This window comes from Oryctolagus cuniculus, chromosome 2 (genome assembly GCF_051225735.1).
Source record: "Oryctolagus cuniculus isolate XC-2025 breed Fujian yellow rabbit chromosome 2, ASM5122573v1, whole genome shotgun sequence".
Classification (NCBI taxonomy): domain Eukaryota; kingdom Metazoa; phylum Chordata; class Mammalia; order Lagomorpha; family Leporidae; genus Oryctolagus; species Oryctolagus cuniculus.
The window spans coordinates 161,011,514-161,037,940 of NC_142868.1; the positions used below are offsets into that span (position 1 = coordinate 161,011,514).

The 26,427-nt window shown below is 54.1% G+C and overlaps 1 protein-coding gene across 6 annotated transcripts in view; it reads right to left on the reverse strand.

Moving 5' to 3' along the window:
• Positions 1-26,427, reverse strand: part of TTC7A (tetratricopeptide repeat domain 7A) — a 136,664-nt gene that overhangs the window by 87,607 nt on the left and 22,630 nt on the right. For 2 of the 6 annotated variants that reach the window (XM_070069173.2, XM_089327697.1), the window contains exons 1-4: positions 18,869-19,381; positions 8,899-9,062; positions 4,223-4,391; positions 2,498-2,555 (exon numbers count right to left, since the gene is read on the reverse strand). In XM_070069173.2, the coding sequence (XP_069925274.1) occupies positions 2,498-2,555; positions 4,223-4,309 (145 nt within the window). In that variant the 5' untranslated portion in view covers positions 4,310-4,391; positions 8,899-9,062; positions 18,869-19,381. Of the gene's footprint in view, positions 1-2,497; positions 2,596-4,176; positions 4,392-8,898; positions 9,063-18,868; positions 19,384-26,427 lie in introns of those variants that run through there. The other 4 variants (XM_051839079.3, XM_017340791.4, XM_089327698.1 and 1 more) reach the window with 4 other exon arrangements.

Consider the following 26,427-nt stretch of genomic DNA (forward strand, 5'->3'; position numbering starts at 1 on the left):
GGACCCTGTACTGTTCACCTTGCATCCACAGCAGGTGCTTGCTGAATCCACTGCTGGCGAGTGTGACTTTGTCCTGCGAGAGCTGGGCCAGGGTTCTGGGGTGACTCAACCAGGAGAGGCCAGACTCTCGGTGGGAGGAAGACCTTGACCTCTTACTGTGGGGGGCAGGGGCATGCATGTGCCGGGTTACAGCGCAAGTGAGCAGGGAGGCAGGAGAGAACGCTGGTGGTGAACAGCCAGAGGAGGTTCCTGGCAGAGGTCACAATGGGTCAGGACATAGCACGGCCTGAGGAACAGGGTAGGAGAGGGGCAGCTTCCATTCTGGATCAAGATGACCAAGGTTAGGTTAAAATACACAACCACAGAGTGGGCGTTTGGCACAGCAGTGATGACGCCCAGATCCACTCACAATTCCAGTTTCCTGCTAACGCACAACGTGGGAGGCCGCAGGTGACGGCTCAAGTAGCCATGTCCCTGCCACCTGTGTGGGAGACCTGGCTAGAGTTCCGGGTTCCTGGCGTCTGCCTGGCCCAACCCTAGCTGCTATGGACATGTTGGGAGTAGACCAGTGCATAGAAGATCTGTTTCTCTCTCCCTCTCCACCTTTCAAGTAAAATAAACAGTTAAAAAATTTAAATACATGCATAAGCACAGTTTAAAAAAGATATTTATTTGAAAGGTAAACAGAGAAAGAGATCCTCCATCTGCTAGTTTACTACCCAAATGGCTGCAACAGCTGGGGCTGGTCCAGGCTGAAGCCAGGAGCCCAGAGCTCCACCTGGGTCTCCTACATGGGTGCAAGGGCCCAAGACCTTGGGCCATCTTCCGCTGCTTTCCCAGGTGCATTAGCAGGGAGAGGGATCAGAAGTGGAGCAGCCGGGACTTGAATCAGTGGCAGTCTTGGGGGATGCTGGCGTCACAGGTGAAGGCTTAGCTCACTGTACAACACCAGCCACAGCACATTTTCTGAACACCACAGCCAGCAACAGCACTGCCCCTGGGGAAGCAGGTTCTGGGCAGTGTGATTCAGGGCTTCACCAGGGCCGGAGCTCCTACTCACCCCAGCGCGAAGCTGGCCGGGAGGGAAGAAAGCCCTTGCCAACATGAACCTATCTCAGAGTACTTGTCCTCTCCTTCCCATCACAGCAGAGGTGGGCTCCTCTGCTTCAGGCAAAAGACATCCATCTTCTTATGGGTGCATGCCACCCATGCTTCTTATGGGTGCATGAATTTGGGGCAAGCCTCAGTTTCTTCATTTGCAAAATGGGCACAACAACCACCTCCCATCAATCAACAAACATGCATTCATCTCCCATCACAGTATTGCTCCAATGTGCACGCCCATCACCCAAGAATGCTATCAGGGTGGAGAGAGGCCTGAGAGTCTGCAGTTCTTTTTTTTTTAAATATTTATCTCCATATTTGAAAGGCAGAGTTACAGAGAGAGATCTTCCATCTGCTGGTTCACTTCCCAAATGGCCACAATGGCCAGTGCTGGGCCAGGCCAAAGCCAAGAGCCAGGAGCATCATCCAGGTCTCCCAGTCCTTGGACCATCTTCCACTGCTTTCCCAGTCCATCAGCGTGGAGCTGGACCAGAAGTGGCATGGCCAGGACTCAAACTGGAGCCCATATGGGATTCAGGCACTACAGGTGGTGGCTTAACCCACTACGCCCCAGTATGCTATTCTAACTGGCTCTGTTTCTGCATTCCGGGTAGTGGAAACCCAAGGCCACAACATTCCCCTTGCTCAAGCTCTTGGCTGGCATCTAAAGACCTCCCTGAGGATCAGGATGCACCTTTGGCCCTAACACACAGGTGCACATCACTCCCCATTCAGAGGAAGGTGGATTCCTTGCAAGCGATGTGGCAGGGTTCACAGTGCCAAGTGGGTCCCTCTGCTCCTAAGGGGAAAGAGGGGGAGCCGAGTGTGCTTTGTGTCTGTCGGGGCAGTGGGTAGAGAGACCCAGGGCTTGTTCCTGTGCTCCAAACGAGAACAGCAGCCCCATGCTGAGACATCTACACTCAGGGCCCCAGCTTGGCGACATGTGGGGCCCTGTCTGCCTCCCTCCAGCCAGGCATTCTTGAGACTCAAACTCTGTGTTCCACCAGCTGTAGCCCCCTGTTTGTAATGCAGAGGATCATGGGGATGCAAGGTCATGCAGTGAGAAGAGGGGTGTGATCCCTCTGCTGCCACCACACTCGTGCTCACAAATGGAGTCAGGACAACGACCAGCCGTCCTCATCCCCTCCAGGCCTGGCCTTTACTCTCTGCATGGGGACACCCACTCACACCCAGGAAGACCCACATCATGCACACCCTGGCTGCCCTGTGCATGGGTCAAGCATGCCAAGCAGCAGGTGAAGTCACCACAGCAGGACAGGGAGGACAGGCGGAGAGGAGGCAGGCAAGGGAAGGCCACGTGCAGTGACCGAGGGACAGGGCACTAGCATAGCTGGCGACCAAGCAGCCTAGGCCGGCAGCACCGGCTCCTTACCTCCCCGGCAGGACCTCTGACCACCAGGACTGTGTTCCCCCAAGAAGCTGGAGGCATGCTGGAAAGAGTAGAGAGCAGGAGACAGGGAGCAACACGGACTGAGCCAGGTCACCAGGGAAGAGGCCATAAAGGGCACCCAAGGAAGGGTGCTCGGTTCAGGGCGCCCATGGCAGAAATGGCTTCCAAGAGACCCAAGAGGCCCAAACACCAAAGGAAGACACCCCCACCCCCCCACCCCCCCACCCCAGAGATGGGCTTGTGCCAGAGGTGCAGAGAGGGGAATGAGAGAGCAAAGGGAAAGACCCCCACAGACCGTACCCTCCCACCTGGGCACCTGCCCTCCCGCAGCTGGTGCTGGGCCTGCCCAGCATGCTAACGTGGCAGGTTTCACTGGACTTGGTAAGTAAAGGGACCCCAAGGACCCAGAAGTGCACAAACAACCCTCAGGAAACCCCCTGCCCCTGGCCAGAGTCAAGGAGGAAGTGCCCTCCTCAAGGTCACTGTCATACCTACTGGGACCCAGAGGAGACAGAGGAATGTGGGGGCACAGGAGGGGAGTTGCCTCATATTCCAAGGCCAACATCAGAGAGCAGAGGTTCTAGTCCTGGCTCCACGTGCATCTGGGTAACTCGGGCAAGCCACACACCTTTCTGGGCCTCAGCTTCTTAAGGTATAACATGGAGAGAATGTCCCCACCCAGAACAGGAAAGGAGACACATGCTCTACAATGCCAGGAATCAAATCCCCCGAGGGCCACAGGGGGCCTTTCCAGACTTTTCTCTGGGGGTTGGTTTGTGCTGGATTAGAGATGATTCCCGGCACCAGTCTAGGCCAAGGGGCTCCCGAGACCTCACTGCCACCAGGGCCCACCTCTCAGACCCACCGCAGGACTTAGGGGTCCACAGAAGGCAAGAAGTCTGGGGCTGTGCTTTTACTAACATTGAACCCATGCAGAGCCCACTTCAGTGAGACCACAGGAGTACTTCCAAAAGTTCACGGGAAATGCAATTGGAAGTTTTCACAAAAAAATTTTCAAATCCATGCACTCTTGAAAATGACCCCCATTTTCCATGAACTTTCTGAAGATCCCCGTGCTTCCTCCATTGGGCCATCCACAGCCCTCCCATAAAATTCCTACATCACTGACCTCGAGCCCCAGTCCCAGTGCAGGAACTGGTTATGACCTAGTCACCACTGGATCCCAGCACACACTCCCTGTGCTGCTCACAGCAGCCACCGAACAAACCCCAGAAGAGTGAGACTCCTCTGCAGACCAGGCACCTGCTGTGCAGCCGGTGTCAGCCACCAGAGCCAGCCTGGTGAGGAGAGGGCACACAGGTAAGTCTTTCTCAGCCTGCTTACACAAGTGACACCTCTGAGTCACGGGAACCCTGGGAGGACAGGAATTATAACCCCGTATTACTGCAGAGATGAATCTGAGGCCAAGAAGGGTGAAGAGGTCATTTGCCCGAGGGCACACAGCTGGAATCCTGCTGTCAACAGAGCCAGGGCGAGAACCTGAGTCCTCTGACAACCCTACCTGGGCACCAGGCTGTTGTGGGCATGGGCACTCGCGGGGTTCCAGCGCCTGGACACGCGGCCCTGCAGGCCCACCCTCGACACAGCATCTGATGCTCTCCCAGCCGCCGCCTCTCAGGCACCTGGGGCCCAAGCGGAACACGCCAAGGGTGGTGGCCAGAAGCCCCGGCGGGCACCCACACCTACCTTTGATGACGAAAGCCTCCGACAGCAGCCGCATCTGATACAGGGGCTTGTGCTCCATGGACATGCCGTCGATGCCGGCGCGGGCATACATGCTGATGGCGTCTCGGTACGAGCCCTCCACGTAATGCAGCTTGCCCAGGATTAGCATGGCCTCGCACATGTACTGCGGCTACAAGGACGAGGACCACGTCAGCAGGCTCCTGCCCCAAGGCTTCCACCCCGCCCCCAACCAGGAACCCTGGCTTGAGTAAACCCCCAGCCTCACCCTGAGCCATGAGCCACAGACCCTGCTCAGAACCCGCCCCTTCCTCCAGGCAGCCTCCGATGCCCAGGCACAGGCCAACAGCTGCCCTCTCTGCACCTGTTTCTCCCAGCCCCTAATTTTTCATGCCTGTGTGTCCTGTGCACCCAGTTAAACTCCAGGCAGTCTGCAGCCTGGGCCCTGTCTTCTCTCTCCTGAAGCCCCCAAAAGGCTCCGGGCCAGGCTGGGCACTTGGGACTTCCGGCACCTACTCCAAACACAAGTAGGGAGTCAGGGACTGGGCCAGGACCCTGGTGGAGTGTTGCAGCCATGGTCACAGCAGTGTGGGACAGACAGGAGAGAGCCTGCCGGGTCACTGTCCTTAGTAGAAGTGGAGGAAAGGGTAGAGGCAAGGAGGCCAGCAGTGCCTGGGTTCACCTCGCCTCCGTCACAGCGTGGCAATGCGTGTTCACAGAGCAAAGTCCAGAAGACAGCTTTGCACTTCCCTTTACGAAGACGAGAGGTAAACACAGGACATGAGTAATAGTATTATCATTCCCTTCCACTGTACGTGAGGGAAAGGGCAGCTCGTGGGGCTCGACGGCAGGGTGCGGCTAGGGATGGCTGCTGGTGGACCAAGGTCAGTTTGCAACAGAGCTTTGGCCAAGTTGAAGGACAATGCAAGAAGTGCTTCACAGCACTGAATTTATTATTGAAAAGCTGCTCGTAGTCCTGAAGCTGTACTCGTCTTGCCTCTGGTGTCTTTTATGGGGTGATAAGAGAAGACGGTATGGTATTGCTGGGGTTTTTTTCTTTTCTTTTTTTAATGTCCTCACTTGACAATGTGAAGAGTCATCTAAACTCTGCGGCCAGCACTGTGGTGCAGCAGGCGAAGCTGCAGCTTGCAGTGCTGGCATCCCACACTGGAGCAGCTACTCAAGTCCCACTGCTCTGCTTCCAATCCAATTCCCTGCTAATGCACCTGGGAAAGCAGCGGAAGATGACCTAGTGCTTGGGCCCCTGCCACCCGCATGGGAGGCCTGGATGGAGTTCCTGGCTCCTGGCTCCAGCCTGGCCTAGCCCTGGCCATTGTGGCCATTTGGGGAGTGAACCAGTGGATGGAAGATCGATCTCTATCTATCCGTCTCTCTGTAACTCTGCCTTTCAAATAAATAAAATAAATCTTAAGAAAAAGAAAGCTTTCTACAATGGTGGGAATTGTGCATCTGCCTTTAAAATATTCTTGGTCTGTCACTCCAACAGCCAGAGAACCCCAGGCCTGGCCCAGTGGAAAGGTGCCAGACAGGAAGCCACTTGGTCAGGGGAACAGCCCCCTCTGTTGTGGGATCAGCATGTCCCCTGCCTTTTCTCTGCCTCACTGTCCCTGCCAATACAAAGGGAAGAGTGACCTCATGGAGACGCCCAGGTAGACTCCCCAGGAGGGAAGGACAGATGACGAAACCCTTCACTGTGAGCTGAGACCTGGAAAAGCAGGCATGCCATCACCTTCCTTGACATGAGCCCAAGGTTCTCGGTCATTATTTTATTCCCATTCCACTACCTGGAGAAGTAGCCCCAAGACGGGGCAGTGAGCATGAGCGCATGGGATGCAGAGAAACACAGGCCTGGGGCCACGTCCTGCACCTGCTGGTGTGGTCCTTGGCTAGATGCCACCTCCCATGCCTCCCAGCCCTGGAGTCTGAGAATGGGACTAACAGTCAATACCACTGCAGAAGGTGACTGGCAGGCCTTGATGGGATGGTGCAATGGCTGGAACTCAAAGAATAAGAGTTAGGACAAGTGTCTTGTTCTCATGGCCTTCCAAATAAACAAGCTGGACAGGATGGCAGAGCACCCAGAGGATGTGTCTCAGTCCCAGGCTCTCCCACCTCTCCCACCCCCACCAGAGCTGTGCAGCACGCTGGGACTCTGTCTGAGATTGCACCTGCTGCCAAGAGAAATCACCCCAGCAACACCTGACCCTTACGACCTGAGATAGAGAGTCTTACAGACTAGTTTTAATATTTTTACTTCCTGATATTTGTATATTTTATTATATTTTCCTGATATTTTATTATTCTGATCAATATCAAGTGTTTGGCTCTGGGTCTGGATGAAGAGAATTTCTCCAAGTTATTGTGCCTATGTATGTCTTTGTTTAATACAACATGGTAAAATTTGCATTTAATAAATGGTAGACAAAACAGTTGGTAGAAAAAACAGTTGGTATAACAATGCATGTGGATATCGTTCAGCTGATACAAAGAATGAGGTTACTGGCATGGAGAAAGCTCCATGTGAAAGCTCTCAGTCAAAAGCAGCAGATATGTGTCCTATGATTCTGAAAAGAAAGCTCTTGGGGTTGGTTAATCCTCTGCCTGTAGTGCCAGGATTCCACACGGGCACTGGTTTAAGTCCTGGCTGTTTCACGTCTGATCCAGCTCCCTGCTTATGGCCTGGGAAAGCAGTGGAAGACGGCCCAAGTGCCTGGGCCCCTGCACCCGCGTGGGAGACCCGGAAGAAGCTCCTGGCTTCGGATCGACCCAGCTCTGGCCGTTAAAGCCATTTGGGGAGTGAACCAGAAGATGGAAAGCCTTTCTCTCTGTGTCTCCCTCTCTGGCTGTAACTCTGCCTCTCAAATAAATAAATAAATAAATCTTAAAAAAAAAAAAAAAAGCTCTGTGTTTGTAAACACACAAAGAAAGGCACATGGGGTGCACACGGACAAGGGCTCCACTCTGGATGGGAGCAAACACAGAACAGTATATGGAAGGCAAAGACCTTTATTTATCACTCAAATTGCTTGTTTATTAATCAGTTGTCTTTAGAATAAACCCAAATCACATTTATTTTTAAAACCAATTTTAAATATTTAAATAATGGAGTCTACCGAAAAGAAAGTCTTGGTGAGAAAAGCTTGGAACCCACCAATTAGGTCCAACCTTTTTCATGGGCAGATGAGGAACCCGGAGGGCTGGCAAGGTCAAAGGTCACGCCCAGGGTCAAGCAGCTCCTTCAACTGCTTTTTAGCAGCAAGCGTAAACTTGAGTCCCCTCTCCACCTTCTGTTCTCCTTGCTTACAAACAAGCCCCACCCTCCGAGCCGCGTGAGCCAGCCCACTCAGGCCTCAGTGTCTGTTCACCACCCAGTTCCCCACCATCCTCTCTTACTCCTGTTGAACTGACTTCAATGAGCTCCTCTGTAAGAGGAGCCCTAGTTCCCCAGTGATGTCCGCACTGCAGATAGGTGGAAGAGTCTTGAACAGCGAAGCTTGAGAGAAAGTTGCAACTGTAATCCCCTGTCTGCCTCCCCACAACCCTTGGCATACAGTACGTGCTCAACACACGCACACGGACTGATACTGACGGGGCCTGCTCTTGTGTTCCTGCCTCACTAGCCATCTCTACGTGTTTGCCTGATTCCAACTACATCACAGGATCACTGAGGTCTGATTTCCCTGGCATGTCCACAGGAAGCCCAAAGAGTTGGGCACGTGTTAAGTCAACCACTTGCTATCCTAGAGAAATACACCTTATGTCATAGACAGGGCTTGTATGTGTGATTTTAAAGTTTCCACTGGGATGGGTGTTTGGTTAGGATACTGCTTGGAAGGCCCACACTACATATTGGAGGGCCTGGGATCGAGTCCTGGTTCCACTCCTGAGTCCAGCTTGCTGTAAGTGTGTACCCTGGGAGATAGCAGGTGATGGCTCATGAACTTGGGTCCCACGTTGGATTCCTGGCTCCCAGCTCCAGCTGCCATTCGGGGAGTGAACCAGTGGATGAGAGATCAATCTCTCTAAAATTTTTCTACTAAAATTTTATTGAAATTAACTTTAATAACATTTCCTTTAACCCAACATATCCAAAATTAACATAAAATTAACCCAATATATCCAAAATTAACATAAAAGGCTAATAATGGGGGCCAGTTCAGTGGCATAGCAGGTCCTGTGGCGCTCACATACCATACGGGTGCTGGTTCAATTCCCAGTTGCTCTACTTTTGATCCAGCTCCCTGCTAATGCGCCTGGGAAGGCAGTGGGGGATGGCCCATGTCCTTAGGTCCCTGAGCCCATGTAGGAGAAGTGGATTTTGTTCCTAGCTCCTGGCTTCAGCTGGCTCTGGCCATTGTGGCCATTTGGGGAGTGAACCAGCAGATAGATATCTTTCTCTCTGTCTCTCCTTCTCTATAACTCTGACTTTCAAAATAAATAAATAAATCTAAAATATATATATATTTCATTTTTATATTGTGACTTCAAGATCCAGGCCATGTTTTAAATTCATAGCACACTGCACTTGGCTAGTGGCTTCCATACTGAATGGCGCAGGGCCAACCCTAGGAGAGAATTGCTGCTCAGGTGACCAAGTGACCCAGGGAGAGCTGGACAGCAGATGGCAAGCAGGCCCCAGCCAGGGGCGGACAACTCACCGGCAGCCTCCCGTGGGTCAGGATACTGCTCAGATAATTCTTGGCTTCACTCATTCTCTGTTCATTCTTCTCCAACAAAGGGCTGCAGTCTTTTATTTTGGCGTGGTTTTCCTTCAAACACTGCTCCAGGAGGGCCTCGGCGAGCAGCAGTTTCCCAAAGTCCTCTGAAAAACAAGGCAAGACATGAGAGCAGCTCTCCCCTGGACAAGGCGGAGGTGGCGACTGGACACGGCCCTGCACCCGCGCAGCACAGGCCGGGCAGGGCTGAGAGAACAGCACATTTGGTACCAACTTCAGCACCCTTTAAAAAAAAAAAAAAAGCACACAGTGCAACCTGCCCCTCTGGGTTGATTTTCTGCTGCAGTTTAGCGGTTAGAGGGACAGGGTTCCCAGGACTTGGGGACAAATTCCCAGGATTTCAGGATTTAAAATGAGTGACGTGCCCAGTAAGCCAAAGTTCTTAAACCAAAAAGGAATTCTCCCCAGGCAACTGAAGAGGAAAAATACATAAGGCGGCTGAAAGAAGCACTCTCTGGTGCTCCTACTTTCCTTGTAACCATAACTGGTTTGCTGCTTTTAAGGAATTTTAACGGACACGACCCAGGAATAACTCAACAGGCAAAGCAGAGCTGGGTGGGAAGCAGATGCACTTGGGTAGCCAGGCACATCCCCGAACACGTTACAATGCTGGAACTTTCTGGAGTTCGCTCACGTCACACCAGCTGGCAGGTGGTTTTACTCCCCTGGGTGAATCTGTTGCCTTCCCCTCCCGTACTGAAAGCCCCAGCCTTGCTACCACCACAGCAGAGGCAACTGGGATGCAGGAGCCAGGAGTCTGGCATGCTGGGTCTGAGTTCAAGTGTGGTTTTGTTAGGTAGGAAGTCAGTTATGAGCTTGTGTGTGTGTGTGTGACACAAAGGCCTAAAGAGAAGACATCTATGTCCAGCATATGCATCTGCATCTCAAAGTCGTCCTGACAATGTTTCAGGGGCAGCCCGGTATTCGCATCCTGCCCTGCCCCCTTCTACCTGATAACCTGCCTGACAAACCTTCCACAATCTCCCAGGTGCAGCCCAGTATCTGCATTTCAAACACCCTGCTCCGGATCCCCATTCTCCAGGGGGTCCTGCTCACCCTTCCTCTGAACCCAGGATGGCGCCAGCTAGGCTTCCTCCCGTCTGCTACCTTCAGGGGAAAACTCAGAAGTTTTTCTATTTACATCCAAAAAGCCCTTTGTTCCAAGAGGAGCAGAGGTGGGGAAGCCCCCACCCCCCCCAGCAGACTGGGCGCTCAGCCCTCTGCCTCTCTGCTGAGCCGCCCACCTGGTCTGGCCAGGTGTAATCTCTCAACCATGTAACCACGCTCCCCCCCCCCCCCCAGTCCGGGTGACTGGGCACTCTCTTAGGCTCTGTCCTTATGGATGTCCCTTCCCTAATAAACCTTGCAACTTTTACTTTCCACTAATCTGTCTCATGCCTGAATTCTTTTTTTTTTTTTTTTTTTTGACAGGCAGAGTGGACAGTGAGAGAGAGAGACAGAGAGAAAGGTCTTCCTTTGCCGTTGGTTCACCCTCCAATGGCCGCAGCGGCCGGCGCGCTGCGGCCGGTGCACCACGCTGATCCGATGGCAGGAGCCAGGAGCCAGGTGCTTTTCCTGGTCTCCCATGGGGTGCAGGGCCCAAGGACCTGGGCCATCCTCCACTGCACTCCCTGGCCACAGCAGAGAGCTGGCCTGGAAGAGGGGCAACCGGGACAGAATCTGGCGCCCCGACCGGGACTAGAACCCGGTGTGCCGGCGCCGCTAGGCGGAGGATTAGCCTAGTGAGCCGCGGCGCCGGCCCGCCTGAATTCTTTCTTGCGCGAAGACAAGAACCCTCCAATTTCTCCGGTAACAGTTTCTTGATGGGCCTCAGTGGCCGTGCCCACTGCCCCTCTCTGGCAGTCAGGGTGAGAACCAGGCCTGCCATTCAATCTAAGTGCCCCATAAACACCTGTTGAATGAATCTGAATGAATCCCATCCTCGCTGCTAGCCCCCAAGGAAGCCATCGGCCTGGGAATTAAAGTGCTAATCCAAGCAGTCTCTAGGAGCGTCTGTCTGCTTGGCCTTCTCTGCTCACGCTGTTCTTTGTGCTTCCAGGACAGCACTCTCAGACCTGCCAGGGGCTGTCGCTCATTCCCCGCTCCCGGGACCACCACCATCTGCTCGGGTTCAAAGCCACTCGTGCAAGATGGTCTGCCTTTACATGAAAAACCTCCCTCCCCAAGGCAGACTCGCCCTGGACGGTGAGCCCCGAATCCCAGGAACACGGTCACAGGAGGCTTCCACTCTGGGGATGTCCATTACCAGATCCTTTGCTACCCCCCTCATACGTTTTAAAACGAATATTTTGAGGCAATGGCCAAACAGTGAAGTACCAGGTTCAAACCGTCACCCATTGCCGGCACAGTCTAAGGCGCCCACAACGTTGTTTTTTACGTCCCTGTTCACACAGCAGGTCCTCTCCTACAGATGTCCCAGCATGTGGACAATGACCTTTGTCCCGGACAGCGCAGGTAGCACCACTGACACCAGCAAAAAGGCAGTCAGCCGGCCAGTGAAATAAAACGCAGCACCCTCCCTCTCAAAGGGACATCACGAGGGCTGTCACCGGATGAAGGGTGAGATAAGGCGACAAACAGCAGGTGCTCGACAGAGCTGCAGGGTGCCATTGTTTCTGCTCCCTCGTTTTGTGACAGGCCCTTTGAAGGCGGAGCACCAGAGGGCCGCCCCCATCCCCAGTCAAAAGTACAGTGTTCGTCAAGGCAGGAATGAAAGGCGAGCTTCCTCACTGGCCCTCTGCTGCGGGGGGTGGGGTGGGGTGCGGTGGGTGCTTCCAGCGGCCGGCTCAGATCTGGAAAACCCGCATCCGGGTTGGGGGCTGCTCCTAAGGACAGCAGCACGCGCCTCAGGAAGTTGGCCCCGCCCCGAGCTGGGGCCCCGCCCCGTCCCTCTGCGCTGTGCCACACTGCCCACCTGTCCAGCCCAGAGCTCCAGCAGCTCCTTGGTTGGGCACCCTTCAAGCCCAGGGACACCCGCTTCCTTCCCAGAGCATGCTCCTGTCTCAAGATCATGGGATGTCTGAACCCGCGCCGTCCAGTGTGGCTGTGGGCTGGTGCCAGCCTCAACACTTGCGAGCCAATCCCCAGGACATACATGCACGGAGAAACTTAGTACAGAAAAGTGACAGAGTAACTTTTTTAATTAAAAAAAAATTGTTTTCATTTATTTGAAAGGTAGAGAGACAGAAAGAGATCTTCCATCTGCTGGGTTCACTCCCCCAATGTCAGCAACAGCCAGGGCTGCGCCCTGCCAAAGCCAGAAGCCGGGAACTCCATCAGCTCTCCCAAGTGGGTGGCGGGGGTCCACATACCTGAGCCAGAACCTGCCGCCTCCCAAGGTGCCCGTTAGCAGGAAGCTGGATCCCAGCCGAGCTGGGACTTGAACCCAGGCACTCTGAGAGTGGGACGTGGTCATCTCCAGCTGTGGCTAATCATTGCCCCAAACACCTGCCCCCACAGAGCAATTCTGAATCTGTTGAATCACATGAAAAATGTTCTAATACACTGTTTTTACTGTATTTTATGAAAATATCAGAGCACAGCAGATCGGAAATTGAAACAAAACAAAACCGATGCTGAGTGAGTTTGACTATGAAGGCAGCGTTTGCTGAAGGCTTACTAAGTGCCCAGCGCTGTATCCTACAGAGCCATTTAATCTTGCACAGCCCCAAAGGGTCACTCTTATCCCCTCTTTCTAGATAATAATAAAGATATGCAGTGTAGCTAGGGTCAGCCAATAACAACAACAATATACCATCAAAAAGTATCCTCTGTACCGCCCTCAGAGCACAGCTTCTGGAAGCCCAAAGACAAGGAGCAAGTTAGAAGCGGTAAAGTGGGCTGAAAGCTATTGGTCCATCCAAGGGCTGGGATAAGAATTGTGCTCAGGGTGGGCATTTGGCCTAGTAGTTCACATTGGGGTTGGAATGCCTGCATCCCAAATCCCAGGCTTGGGTTTCAGTCTTGGCTCTGCCCCTCTGCCCTCAATCCCAGCCTCCTGCTAAATGCAGACCCTGGGAGGCAGCAGTGACGAATCAAGTAGCTGCCTCTCTGCCCCCACCCCACGTGGGAGACTGAATCCTAGCTCCCAGCTTCAGCCTGGCAAAGCCAAGCCTCAACCCTTGAACCAGCAAATGTGATCTCTCTCTGTGTCTCTCAAATACAAATAACTAAGTCTTCAAAGCATTTTTCTCAGTGCTGTATACTGTGAGATTGTTTTCCAACACCTAGGTATTCTCCAGGCCTCTCGCCCTCCTGCAAGTCCCACTCCACCTGTTTTCTGCTTAGTGCACAGTGGCAGAACCCTGCTTCCTTTGCTCAACCCCCAAGCTCCCTACCCCACCTCTCTCTCTCCCTTCCCCCTCTTCTTCCCATCCCAGTATTCACAACTTGCCAGTCTGTGGAACTGAAGGCTATTTTGAAGTGAAGAGTTCCTTATTTTCAGTTGTTCAATAAGAATCCAGGGCCAGGCCAGTACTGTGGCTTAGTGTGTAAAGCCACAGCCTGCAGTGCCGACATTCCCATATGGGAATATGCTCCACTTCCGATCCAGCTCTCTGCTATGGCCTGGGAAGGCAATGGAAGATGGCCCAAGTGCTTGGACCCCTGTACCCATGTGGGAGACCCAGAAGAACCTCCTGGCTCCTGGCTTCGGATCAGCCCAGCTCCGAACATTGTGGCCAAGTGGGGAGTGAACCAGTGGATGGAAGACCTCTCTCTCTCTCTGTGCCTCTCCTCTCTCTCTTTATAAATATTTCAAATAAATAAATAAATTAAAAAAAAAAAAAAGAATCCAGGGCCAGCTTTGTGGCCCAGCAGGTTAAGCCGCCACCTACAACGCTGACACCCTATAATGGAGTCCCGGCTACTCTGCCTCTGGCCCAGCTCTCTGTTAAAGTGCCTGGAAAAGCAGTGGAAGATGGCCCAAGTACCTTAGCTCTTGCCACCCCGTGGGAGACCCAGATGGGAGTTCCAGGCTTCTGACTTTGGCCTGGCCCAGCCTCAGCCATTGCAGCCATGTGGGGAGTGAGCCAGGACATGGAAGATGTTTCTCTCTCTGTCTCTCTTTCTCTGTCACTGTGACTTTCAAATAAATAAAATAAATCTTAGAAGAAAAAAAATCCAAGTGCATAAAGACTTATCTTTCTTTCAAAAAGCGAAACAAGTTGCTTTTCAACATTCTGTAGTCAGAAGCCAGTTCCCTCCACCAGTTTGGGTCAAGTGCTCACTTCTCTCTGCCCAGGGCAGTAGGGGGACCTTCCCAACTGACTGGGAGCCTGGGTGCTGAGTCTGCGCCCCCCCTCTAGTCCCTGCCTTCCATGGAGGCCCAAAGGTGACCCCTCTGAGTGGCTACCCAGTCTCCCACCACCTTCTTGTAGTGAAGGTCCTCTCAGTTCCCGGGCCTCTTGGCCTCCCTCAGGGTGCCCCCTGCCAGGAACCACTTCAGTAACCACGGGCCCCCTGCCCAGCGCTCCCCTCTCTACAACCTGCCCATTGGCAGACAGGGACCGGGAGGCCAGCCAGCCACACCCTTCCCCACCTGCTCCAACATGGCCACCGCAGCTGTACACCTCACCGCCTGCAGAGCCAGGGACCCCCAACCACTGTGAGAAGCACTCGTGTGAGGTCATCTGCCACAAATACACTCCTTCCAACGCCAACATTCAAACCAATCGCCACTTTGAACAAACAGCAACCAATTAACAGGAAAAAAAAAAAAAAACAACAAAAAACAAAAAACAAAAAAGGAGGTGACTACAGCTGAAGAGACTCCAGCTGGACAGGAAGGGTGGCTGGGGTGACACATGGGACACCCACATCCCATGACAGAGTGCCCTGTCTGAGTCCTGGTTCCCCTGCTTCTAACCCAGCTTCCTGCTGGTATGCACCTTGCCAGGCAGCAGATGATGGCTCCTGCACCCACGTGGGAGACCTGGACCAAGCTCCAGGTACTCGGTTTCAGCTTCAGCCTGGACAGCCCTGGCCGTTGTGGGTATCTGGGAAGCGAGCCAGTGGATAGAAGTACTTGCTCTCTCTTTCTGCCTTTCAAATAAAATGAAAATAAATAAATAACGTTTAAAATAACTGAAAATGTACAGGAGGAGGGACGGGCATGTGTTAAAGCAAGTGTAGTAAGAGGTTAAGGAATACAGGTGCTCACTGCTAGTCTTTGATCTTTGCTGTAGTTTGAAATGTTCAAAAGACAGCACAGAGGGTGGGAGGCTGGGAGACCCAACCTAAAATCCAAACGCAACGCAACGTGTGGCTGTGTTGGATCCTGTTTCTAAGAAACTAACTAAAATTTCACTGCTGGAGCTTTGTAAAGTGCAGTCATGGTTTTTAAAACAGCCCTATTGACTAAATCATACAGGAGAGAGGTGCTGGGATGTGGCTCCCAAGGAGCAAAGCTGGTTGTGCATAAACGGCATTCATTCTTCTCTCTCTTTTTTTATGTTTTAGAAATTTTTCATAGTAAAGCTTGCTTTCTGGGGCTGGTGTTATGCACAGTGGGTTAAGCCACTGCTAGCCTGCATCTCATATCACCTGCAACTCGTATCGGAGTACTGGTTCAAGTACTTGCTGGACAACTTCTGATCCAGCTCCCACAGGGGAAGGTGGCCCAAGTAACTGGCCATCCACATGGGAGACCAGGATGGAGTGCCGGGATGCAGTTCCAGGCTCCTGGCTTCGGCCTGACCCCAGCCATTGCAGGCATCTGGGGAGTGAACCAGTGGGTGGAAGACCTCTTTCTCTCTTTCTGTGTCTCTCCATCTCTCTCTATCACTCTGCCTTTCAAATTAAATAATTTTTTTTAACAAAAAGTTTTCTTGTTTCTCTTACCTGCTTGGATGGACTCTTTTTTTTTTTTTTTTAAGATTTATTTATTATTTATTTGAAAGGCAGAGTTACAGAGAGGCAGAGGCAGAGGGAGGTCTTCCAGCCAGTGGTTCCCTCCTCAAATGGCCACAATGGCCAGAGCTGAACTGATCCAAAGCCAGGAGCCAGAAGCTTCTTCTGGGTCTCCCATGCAGGTGCAGGGGCCCAAGTTCTTGGGCCATCTTCTACCAGGCCATAGCAGAGAGCTGGATTGGAAGTGGAGCAGCGGGTCTTGAACTGGTGTCCATATGGGATGCCAGCACCACAGGTGGCAGCTTTTTCTACTATACCACAGTGCCAGCCCCAAGGGCTGTTTCTAAATGAACAAGCCCCACAGCCAGCCGTACTCGGGAGTCCCCTGCTCCATTCTGCCCAGATCTAACTGGATTTGAGTTAGAAAAAAATGTACAACCAGAAGTGCTACCTTCCCCTGGTGGGTGGCAGGGAGCCGCCTCCTCACACAGGAAAAGGCTGGGGGGCGGGGAGGGGTTTCCTGCTTCAGCCTCCCTCATCTTTCCTTTACACCAGAGAGAGGACCCCCACAGCTCCGTCCCCCTGGCCCCTGGAGTGGAATAGCTACTTTCTGTTTCTGCAGAGACCTGAGACATAGCAGGGCCACTAGTCTCAGGAAAATGGGGTTCAGCCCCCTCCCACATACCTAACTGCTGAGGCTTTAGGCTGCTGACCACAAGAGTCTCACAGGCCACGTGGGACTCACTCCCCAGCTGTGGGGGTGTCAGCTCCAGTTCCCCCAAAACAAACCAGCTCTGAACCCGTTGAGCAATCAAGGGGCCCCAGAGAGAAAAGAACCAAAGGAGCAATCAACCAAAAAAGCTCAGCACGTGGGAGCCACCTGTTTTCCTTCCTCGTATGTGTGTGTGCACACGTGTGTCTGCAGATGCACGCATGTACCAGTATGTGTGTGCACACGTGTTTTAGGATAGCATCTCTGGATTTAACAGTGGGAGAAAAGAGTCACTCACAGAACCAAACCCAGAAGTTGGCAGGAGAGACCCCCCCCTGCCCCTCAAACTCCTCCCCACAGCGAATCCAGCCCAGACTCCAGGCCCTCTGCTTGGCCACTAGCAGACACGGCGGCAGGGACTGAGGCTTGAGTCTGGGGTTGACCACACATGAACTATCTCTGAACACTGCCGCCCTTATGTCTAAAATGGGGTAGTAACTCCTGACTTTCCCACAGGGTTGTTTGTAATAATTCAAAAATAGAGACGGTACTTCGTCACTAGACCATGCCACTCACGACCGATGGCTGTCTACACTGCTGTTTCCTCTTCTATGGGTGCCACAGAATATGGTGGAGGTGAGTTCAGGAAGCGTAGGGCCCGCACTCTGCCCTGGGCTTGCACATCACGCGCCGGTGAGCCCAGGAAAGGCCCTGAGAAGTCCTGCAGCTGTTTACAGAAAATCGGTTGAACATCCTTGAATGCATCATTTCCAATTTCTTCACTTCTTGGGCCCCTAAATTTTTTCTTCCAGAGAAACCAATTAACTAACTGCTAAGCCTCCCTGAAAGCTCCAAAGAACAGCTCAGAAAAACAAAAACAAAAACAAAAACAGCAAAGGCCATAGGGAAGCAAGGAGGCCGCAGCTCCTGTCTTGGGCCCAGCACGTTCCTCCGTGGAGCCAGCCCGCTCCGATGTCTTCTGCATAGGTCAGTTCTCACTCCCAGTCTCACCAGCCTACCCCAGAGGACAAGGACGGCGGGAATCTGGCCTGGAACAGGGGGCCCACCCTGTTTTCCCAAACACCTTCGGCACTGCCCACTGCCCGCTCAGACCCCAGCCTCGGTGAGCCTGTCCATCCGCACTCAGCTCCTCAGTGTCCTTCCTGTCCTCCTCCTAGGGCAAACACGCCGGGCCCTTCCCCAGCGTCACTTCCCAGGGGCCAGAACCAGCTCGGCCACTTCCTGGAAACCCTCTCCCCTTCCTGGGCGCCCCGCTCCTCCCAGCTCACGGCGGGAGCTCTCTGAGAGCAGGCAGTCTGCGCTCAGCAGCTTTGACAGATAGCAGTGCAGAGGAACTAAAGCGCTCAGACGTCTGGGTTCTAACTCTCGCGCCACAAGGCACGGGCCAGCGATCGAGTTCAACTCCTCTGTGCCTGTTTCCTTGTCTGTGAAGTGGGACAAACCAGACTCCCGGCCTCAGGGGCTGCTGTGGATTAAAGCACCCAGTAGTACACAGGGGTGGCTATTGCGTGCCTCCTCTCCCCACAGGGCCTGCTGCGGCCGGCGGCCCTCAGTACCCTTCCCCTCCGTGTGTGCGCCCACTTCCCTCCCCGCGGGCTCCCGAGGGGCGCTGGGTACTCAGAGGCGCAGGAGGGCTCTCCCGGCTCGGCAGAAGGCACCAGGAACAGGATCTGAGGTCTGGGACTGGGCAGGGTGCTCAAGAGCCCGGCCCGACCAAACCAGCCCTGCCGCTGAAGCCACCGACTGCCAGCGCTGGATGGGACCTGGTTCTGCCACGGAAGAGCCAACCGAGGGCTGCCGGCCTCTCCCGCTTCTCCACCAACCCCACCCTGGCGCTGGGCAAACCCCGCCCTCGCCTGCTGCGGACCAAGTTCCGTTTTCAACTTTACTGTGGGCAGCGGTTGGGGGTGGGGGCAAGGAGAGACAGGCGTAGCCTTAGCACTAGGAGTTCTGGGGCCCCGTCCCGGGCCCGGGGTTCGTGGGGGAGGCAAGGGTCCATGCATGAGCTCGTTTGATAACGCGCAGAGACCACACTTTGGAGGGAGAAGGCGTTGGTTACCCCAGGATCCTAGAGGGCATCAGCCCTCATCGCTCTTCCCCTCAAACACTCCACCTGCACGGGATTCTCCCGAGGCCGAAGGACCTTCCCGACGGCCCCGGCCGCTCCCAAGACGAGCAGTGCAGGAGGGCAGACGGCCGTCGCCGCCGGGGACGCTGGAGGCACGCTTCCTGGAGGAGGCGGCGCGGTTCGCGCGCTCGCAGCTCAAACCAACCCCTTCGCTCACTCACCGGTGTCTAGAGAGACGAGCCTGGAGCTGGGGCTGGATCGCCGGCCTCCGCCGCCGGGCACGCCCTGCGCCTGCAGCTGCCGGACCAGTTCGAGCATGCGGTCCCAGTGGCCCTCGGCGCGGCAGCGCTCGAGCTCGCCCTCCACCTTCAGGTGGGAGCTGTACGCGCCCTTCGCAGCCATCTTCGAGCGGGCGCTGTCATAGGAGGCGCCCCAGAGAAGTGGAGACCCGGCCGGGGGCGGCGTCCCGGCTGGGGCGCACACGCGGGCGGGGTCGACGGGGGCGCAGGCGGCAGCCGGGGCCCCGGTGGCAGCGGGGGCCCGGGCGGCGGCGGGCCGGCGGCGGCAACAGCGGCAGCAGCAGCGGCAGCAGCACCCAGCGCACCTCCCGACGCCTCCGGGCTGTGGCTCCGGCTGCGCGGCGCAGACGCTTCCAGGAGCAGCCTCCGCCTCTGCTGCAGCACCTCCTGGCGCTGCTGCCGCCGCCGCTGCTGCAGCTGCTGCCACAGCCCCCGCCCCAGGCCAGGGCGCCGCCAGCTGCGGACCCGCCCCTGGCCGCTGCTCCACCCCCTCAGGGGCGTGGCTCGGCTCCGGCGAGCCGGGCGCGCGGGCGGCCAGCGCGGCCACAGCAGCCAGGCGCGCGCCAGGCGCTCGCGACCGCCCCGGCGCGCGCCCCCTGCCGCCGCCGCCGACTCGGAGCTCACTCTAATGCTGCGCCGAGACCGGGCGCCCGGGGGCGCCTCGTTCCCCTCGCCCTGCCCATCCCATCGGGGTTCTCGGCCTGGGAGACCCCCGCCCCGCCGCGCTGGCTTTGTGTGGTGGCCCCGTCACCGCTGCTGCCCGCCGCACGTCACAAATCCGGCGAGAGGCCGGCCGTGGGCGCCCAGCCCGGGAGCGAGCCTCCCTGGGGGCAGCCGACGCGGCGCTCGCTCGGGCCTGGCGCGCCCGAGCGGGGTGCCGAGGAGGAAGCCGGCCGGTGCCGCGTCCTCCCACGCTCCGGACGGCCCGGCTTTGAGAGGGTCTCATTTTCCGGTTTAACAGCCGAGCCCGCCTTTCCAGCTCGCCCGGTACGGTAACCGCCTGGCCCGCCTCTGCGGAATCCCTGGTGCCCTGGAGTTCTTAAAGGTGCTTTCTCCGGTTTGGGGTGTGCTCATTCCTCACCGTGGTGGCCAGGGCCGTGATCAGAGCTGCCTGGAGCCGCTCCGGGTGGTGCCCTCAAGGTCGAATGATGAGAGGAGGGGGCGTTGACTGGGGCCCTACCCCCGATTGCGACCTCAGACCAAACACACGGACACACATGCCCCTGTATTTAAGTGAATGCTGTATGTGCAAGCTCTTCGGTGTGGAGTCCCCAGGAGTTAGGAAGTGTCTACAGACCCTGCGGAGGTCTTCCCACCGCCCCACACGCTGCCTAGGCAATGAGCCTGGAGGCCATCCGTGTCAGGAAACTTACTGTCACACAGTTCCAGGCGCCTGGTACTTGGTCCCACGGGGCCCTTGGCTCTGGGGCCACCTAGGGTTATCCGTGAAAGACAGCCTCCTCCCCTACCCCCCCCCCCCCCCCCGTCTAACCGTCCCCTCCCCTCCAGGTTCTAATGCAGCTTGTTCCGTTCAGGGGGTGCGGGGATAGGTCCCCCTCTTTAATTAATTAATTTATTTGAAAGTCAGAATTAGAGAAAGAGATCTTCCATTCGCGGATTCATCCCCCAAATGGCTGCAAGGAAGTCAGGAGGCAAGTAGCTGCTTCGTCATCTCCCAGGTGGGTGCAGGGGCCCAAGCACTTGGGCCCTCTTCTGCTGCTTTCCCAGGCCATCGGCAGGGATCTGGATTGGAAGTGGAGCAGCCAGGACTTCAACCATTGCCCGTATGGGATGCCCGCACGGCAGGTGGCGGCTTAGCCCAGTATGCCACAGCACTGGCCCAGGGGCCGGCTTTCCTAACTGTGGGTGCTCACTGAGCGCTGGCGGGCAGGAGGCAAAGCAAGGAAATGTGGGACAGCTCTGGTAGTTGGAATTGGGAGATAATTTACCCTGCCAGCCCCTAAACTCCCCCTCGTCTACCCTGTCAGATCCTCAAGCTGGCTTTTGTTACCCTCTGGCTGCCCTTGATGGTCACCAGAACCGGATCTCCCTTGGGGAGAGGTGATTTGCCCCAGGCCTGGCATTCCTGGGCAGGGAGTGGACAGCAGGGTTGATAAAGGCAGGTGGCAGGCGGGAATGAGGAAGCCGCCCCTCTCTAAGCTTTTGCAGAATACTGGAACTAGCTGTAGAGACTCGCTTCTTGCTGCTGTGGGTCACCAACATGCGGGAGGAGGGCAGAAGCGGGGCCTGGGGGTGGAATGGGGAATGTGGGAAGGAACCCAGTCTTTGCTTCAAGTGTAAGCCAAGCTCTTCCTCAACACTGTGGAAAATAGGCCTGTCGCCTGCACAGCTCTTTGACTGCAGGGACAAGACCCCAGCCCTCCAGAGACCAACATGATCAAGAGAGTAAGACTATAGGGCACGAACAAGGGCGGCTGTGACTGTATCCGTGATGTTTGCTGAAGTAAAAGGCAAATAGAGTGTGGCTGTCGTTTTTGAATTATCTGAAATCTCTCTGATGAGAGCTTAGTGAGCAAAGCCTGCTACCACGTGACTGCTCTCCAAAAACACTGCCGACACAATGTGGTGACCAGCGGGCCGAGCTCCTGGCTCGCCACAGCATGGAAGAGGGAGCCAGGAAGTCCCTGGAGGCAGCTCTGCTGCTGAGAAAGGTGTATTTTTAGTGAACAGCAAAGAATGCATAGCATAAAGGAGACCCTAAGCCCATGTCAGCAGACTGGGCTGCTTCCTGGAGCATGAGAAAGGCCTTGTAGAAACCTCTGCAGTTGATGCATTTCACGAAGAGAAGGGTTTAAGTAGGCCCAGAAAGACATGGTGTTGAGTTGCTAATTTAAACTCACAAAAACCTTTTCACGTTTGGGTCCCCAGCAGAAAGGTTTGGCAGCTGAGGACACGCTCCCCCTACTCCCCCTATGTCCACTCCCCTCCCCAACCACTCCTGTGTTGGTGACCTAAAGAAGCCAGCAATGATTCCCTCTGCAGTTAGAGCCAGAACGTTCTGCAACCTGCAGGTAGGATTGGCAAAAGCCTGGAGGAAAACAAAGAGGAGGGTTGGTTTCCTTCTTTATCAACCCTGTTGTTCACTCGCTGTCCAGATGAAAGTCAGATAAGCATGGAATCTGCACAAAGTCAGGCCACACTGCCTGAAGTGGCCAGTAAAACCCAGGAATCTCCATAATTGCCTCTTCTGTCTTGGCCTCCAGTGCTCTGCACATGTGGATGTTTGGAGGAAGCAATTTACCTCTGAGGGTAAGTTGACAACCTGTTAACTTCTGCATGGATCTCTGAAAGAACAGCAGACGGATGAATCAGTCTTAGCGCTATCTCACCTGAACATAAGAAAAGTCTGTCCACCTGCTGTGGGAGAACAGAATCGCAGGGTACTTGAGGGCCCTCCAGGTGACAAGCAGGAGGGCAGCTCTGGGAACACTGAGGCATAGCAGCCCAGGCAAATGGTTGCCTTTCCCTGGAGAAAATAGAAGTGTTGGCTGGGGCATCTCATGTGAGTCCTGGCTGCTCCATTTCTGATCTAGCTCCCTGTTTATGTGGCTGGGAAGGCAGTGGAAGAAGGCCCAAGTACTTGGGTTCCTACCACCAACGTGGGAGACCCGGGTATTCACTCATTCTCTCTGTCTCTCTCTCTCCCCCTCACTCTGCCTTTGAAATATATTAAAATAGAATATAGGGGCTGGTGCTGTGGCACAGCTGGTTAAAGCCGTGGCCTGAAGCACCAGAATCCCATATGGGTGCTGGTTCTGGTCCCAGCTGCTCCTCTTCTGATCTAGCTCTCTGCTATGGCCTGGGATAGCAGTAGAAAATGGCCCAAGTCTTTGGGCCCATGCACCCACGTGGGAGACCTGGAAGAAGCTCCTGACTTCGGATCGGCTCAGCTACAGCTGTTGTGGCCATCTGGGGAGTGAACCAGAGGATGAAGACCTCTCTCTCTGCTGGCACCGTGGCCAACAGGCTAATTCTCTGCCTTGCAGCGCCGGCACACCGGGTTCTAGTCTCGGTCGGGGCACTGGATTCTGTCCCGGTTGCCCGTCTTCCAGGCCAGCTCTCTGCTGTGGCCAGGGAGTGCAGTGGAGGATGGCCCAAGTGCTTGGGCCCTGCACCCCATGGGAGACCAGGAGAAGCACCTGGCTCCTGCCTTCAGATCAGCGCGGTGTGCCTGCCGCGGTGGCCATTGGAGGGTGAACCAATGGCAAAGGAAGACCTTTCTCTCTCTCTCTCTCTCACTGTCCACTCTGCCTGTCAAAACAAAACAAAACAAAACAAAACAAAACAAAACAACCTCTCTGTCTCTACCTCTCTAACTCGTTCTTTCAAATAAATAAAAAAATCTTTAAAAAATAAAATAGAATATAAAAAATCTTTTAAAAAAAGGAAATATTGACTATATTCCCCCAGGGCATGGGGAACATTATTGAGGATTATTAAATAAAAGTGTAACCCAAGTTGTTTGTGTTTGTTGACAGTAAGGGAAGTAGTGGTGACTGGTCCGGTTAAGTCTGCCTGCAGCACTGGCACCCTGGGGTGCCAGTTCATGTCCCGGCTGCTCCTCTTCCAATCCAGCTCCCTGCTAATGGCCTGGAAAAGCAGTGGAAGATGGCCCAAATGCTTGGGTACCTGCACCCACGTGAGAGACCCAGAAGTTGTTCTTGGCTCCTGGTTTCAGATCAGCCCAGCTCTGGCTGTGGCAGCTATTTTGGGAGTGAAGCAGCAATTGGAAGACCTCTCTCACTCTCTCTCTCTTTCTGTCTCTGTAACTCTGCCTCTTAAATAAATAAGTAAATTTTTTAAAAAAATCAGCCAAAGAATTATAAAAGATTGATATTATTGTGCTCATATCTATCAACAGTTTATCAGATTGCCCTTTATTTCTGGGACATGTCTGTGGGACTAAGGGTTAATGGGAAAGTGAACACTTCCATTGACGGCTTGCTTTTTACCCCCCCCCTTCATTTCTTCATTCTAGGGTTCTTTCAAAATATTTCGCAAGGCTTTGGAAGTCTTTGCTAGCATACTGCAGCCCCTCTGTCTGGTTTAAGACCATTCACAGAAACAGCAGAGAGGCACGTGGTGTCTCCCTGGGACCCACCCCTGAATGCTGTCATGAGGTCTGAAGGGTCTCACCCAGGAGTCTTCATCCCCTCTCTGGACCAAGAACTGAATCAGAGCATGATTTATTTTCACAGGAAAGACTGAGGGTAGCTTCCAAAAGACCCTGACCAACATCTACAGCTTTTCTACACCACTTTGATATCCTATGCAATCCAAGATCTTGCTGAGGTCTTCCCATTCAGATTTTTTCATTGAACTTACAGCACCTGAGGCTCCTACTCACATACCAGTTAAACTGGTAAATCTGGCTATTTTGGTTTAGCTCACAGTTCTTGCCTTTAAGATTTATTTTATTTATTTGAAAGAGTTACAGAGAGAGGTAGAGAGAGACAAAGAAAGGTCTTCCATCTGCTGGTTTATTGGGAATTGCCTAAAATAGTTCCTGACAACATGGTGCCTGGTGGATGTACGAGGGGTGTGTTTGCGGCTGCTGCGGTTAAGCCACATAAGATCAGACCACTGGCAGGGATAGGTCCGCTTTAGTTCCGGACACATGGACAGTGCGTGATCCCTATACTTTGCTTAAGATGCCCCTGTGCGTGGTCCACCCACGCCTGCGTGACCTTTTCGCTGATTGGCTCCCCTACTGCGCATGTCTTCTGTAAGCCTTATAAGCCTGCACACTTCCTCAATAAAGTAGTTCCTGCTTCGACAGATCTCATGGGTACTTGCTGTGTTCTTGGCCGTAGACCTTACCTCTCCCGTTCACCTTGTCGGGGAGTGCTTGTACTGTTCCCTGCTGGTCAGGGGCCAGCCTCAGGCTTAAGACCCCAACACTGGTTCACTCCCCAAATGGGCAGGAGCAGGAGCTTCTTCTGGGTCTCCCATGTGGGTGCAGGGGCCCAAGGATTTGGGCCTTGTTCTTCTGCTTTCCCAGGCACATTATCAGGCAGCTGGTTTGGAAGTGGAGCAGTTGGGGCTCGAATTGCCACCCATGTGGGATGCTGGCACTGCAGGCCAGGGTTTTAACCTGCTGCACCACAGTGCCAACCCCTGGTTGTTTTGGTTTAAATGTCCTTAAACAATTTTTCTTTTTTAAAGATGATCTATCTGAAAGAGTTAGGGGAAAAGAGAGAGGGAGAATCTCTTCTGAATACTGGCTCACTTCCCAAATTGGTGTAACAGCCAGGGCTGGGTCAGGCCAAAGCCAGGAGCCTGGAATTCCATCTGGGATTCCCATGTGGACGCCCGGGCCCAAGCACTTGGGCCATCCTCTGCTGCTTTCTCAGGCCATTAGCAGGGAGCTGGACCAGAGTGGAGCCCCTAGACTCAACCCTGTGCCTGTTATGGGGTGCCAGACATTGCAGGCTGGGTCTTAACCTGCCACAGCACAATGGCAGCCCCTACATGTCCTTCAACACTTCCAAAGAACTCCACAGTGTTCTCTCTTATTTTGGCCTTGAAGAGTCTTTGGCAGTGGCTTTCAGCTGAGTTATACCAGGGCATAAAGTCTACCATAGAGTATTTTTCTATCCTGAAGGGTTTATAGAGGTAAGTGAGCTTTGGAGTATTTGTTTCACCCAGAGGAAAAGGGGGGAGGAGTTCTGAGGGGAGAGACTGAGGCAGAGGGAGGTGGAGGGCCATAGCATAGGGGAATAGCAGATTTGACATGTGACTGGGTGGTGGTGATGGTAGTGGGGGAGTCTAAAAGATAGTTTTAAATAGTTCACACTTTTTTTTCTTTGACCAAGGAATCTGTTAAGTAATTTTGGGGGCTGGTGCTGTGGTGCAGTGGGTGAACGCCCTGGCCTGAAGCGCCAGCATTCCATATGGGTGCTGGTTCTAGTCCCAGCTGCTCCACTTCCGATCAAGCTCTCTGCTATGGCCTGGGCAAGCAGTAGAGGATGGCCCAAGTCCTTGGGCCCCTGCACCCGCGTGGGAGATCCAGAAGAAGCTTCTGGCTCCTAGCTTTGGATTGGCACAGCTCCGGCCGTTGCGGTCATCTGGGGAGTGAACTATCAGATGGAAGACCTCTCCCTCTCCCTGCCACTCCTCTCTCTGTGTAACTCTGACTTTCAAATAAAAAAATAAAAATAATAAAAAATAATAAATAAAAAAGGAAGTAATTTTGGAATCCAGTTTTGTTTGGATGCTTCCTCATGCTAATAAAAAAATTGGATGCTTGGAATTATCTGCCCTCTTCATACAAAAGCACCTCTGAAATGAATAATTTTGTTCACATCAGAAGAGGAACTTCTGGAGCCTGAGTGCCTGGGTTCTAGTCCCAGCTCCTCTACTTCTGATCCAGCTCCTTGCTAATGCACCTGGGAAGCAGTAGATGATGGCTCAAGCACTTGAGTCCCTGGAGACACAGATTGAATTCCTGGCTTCTGGCT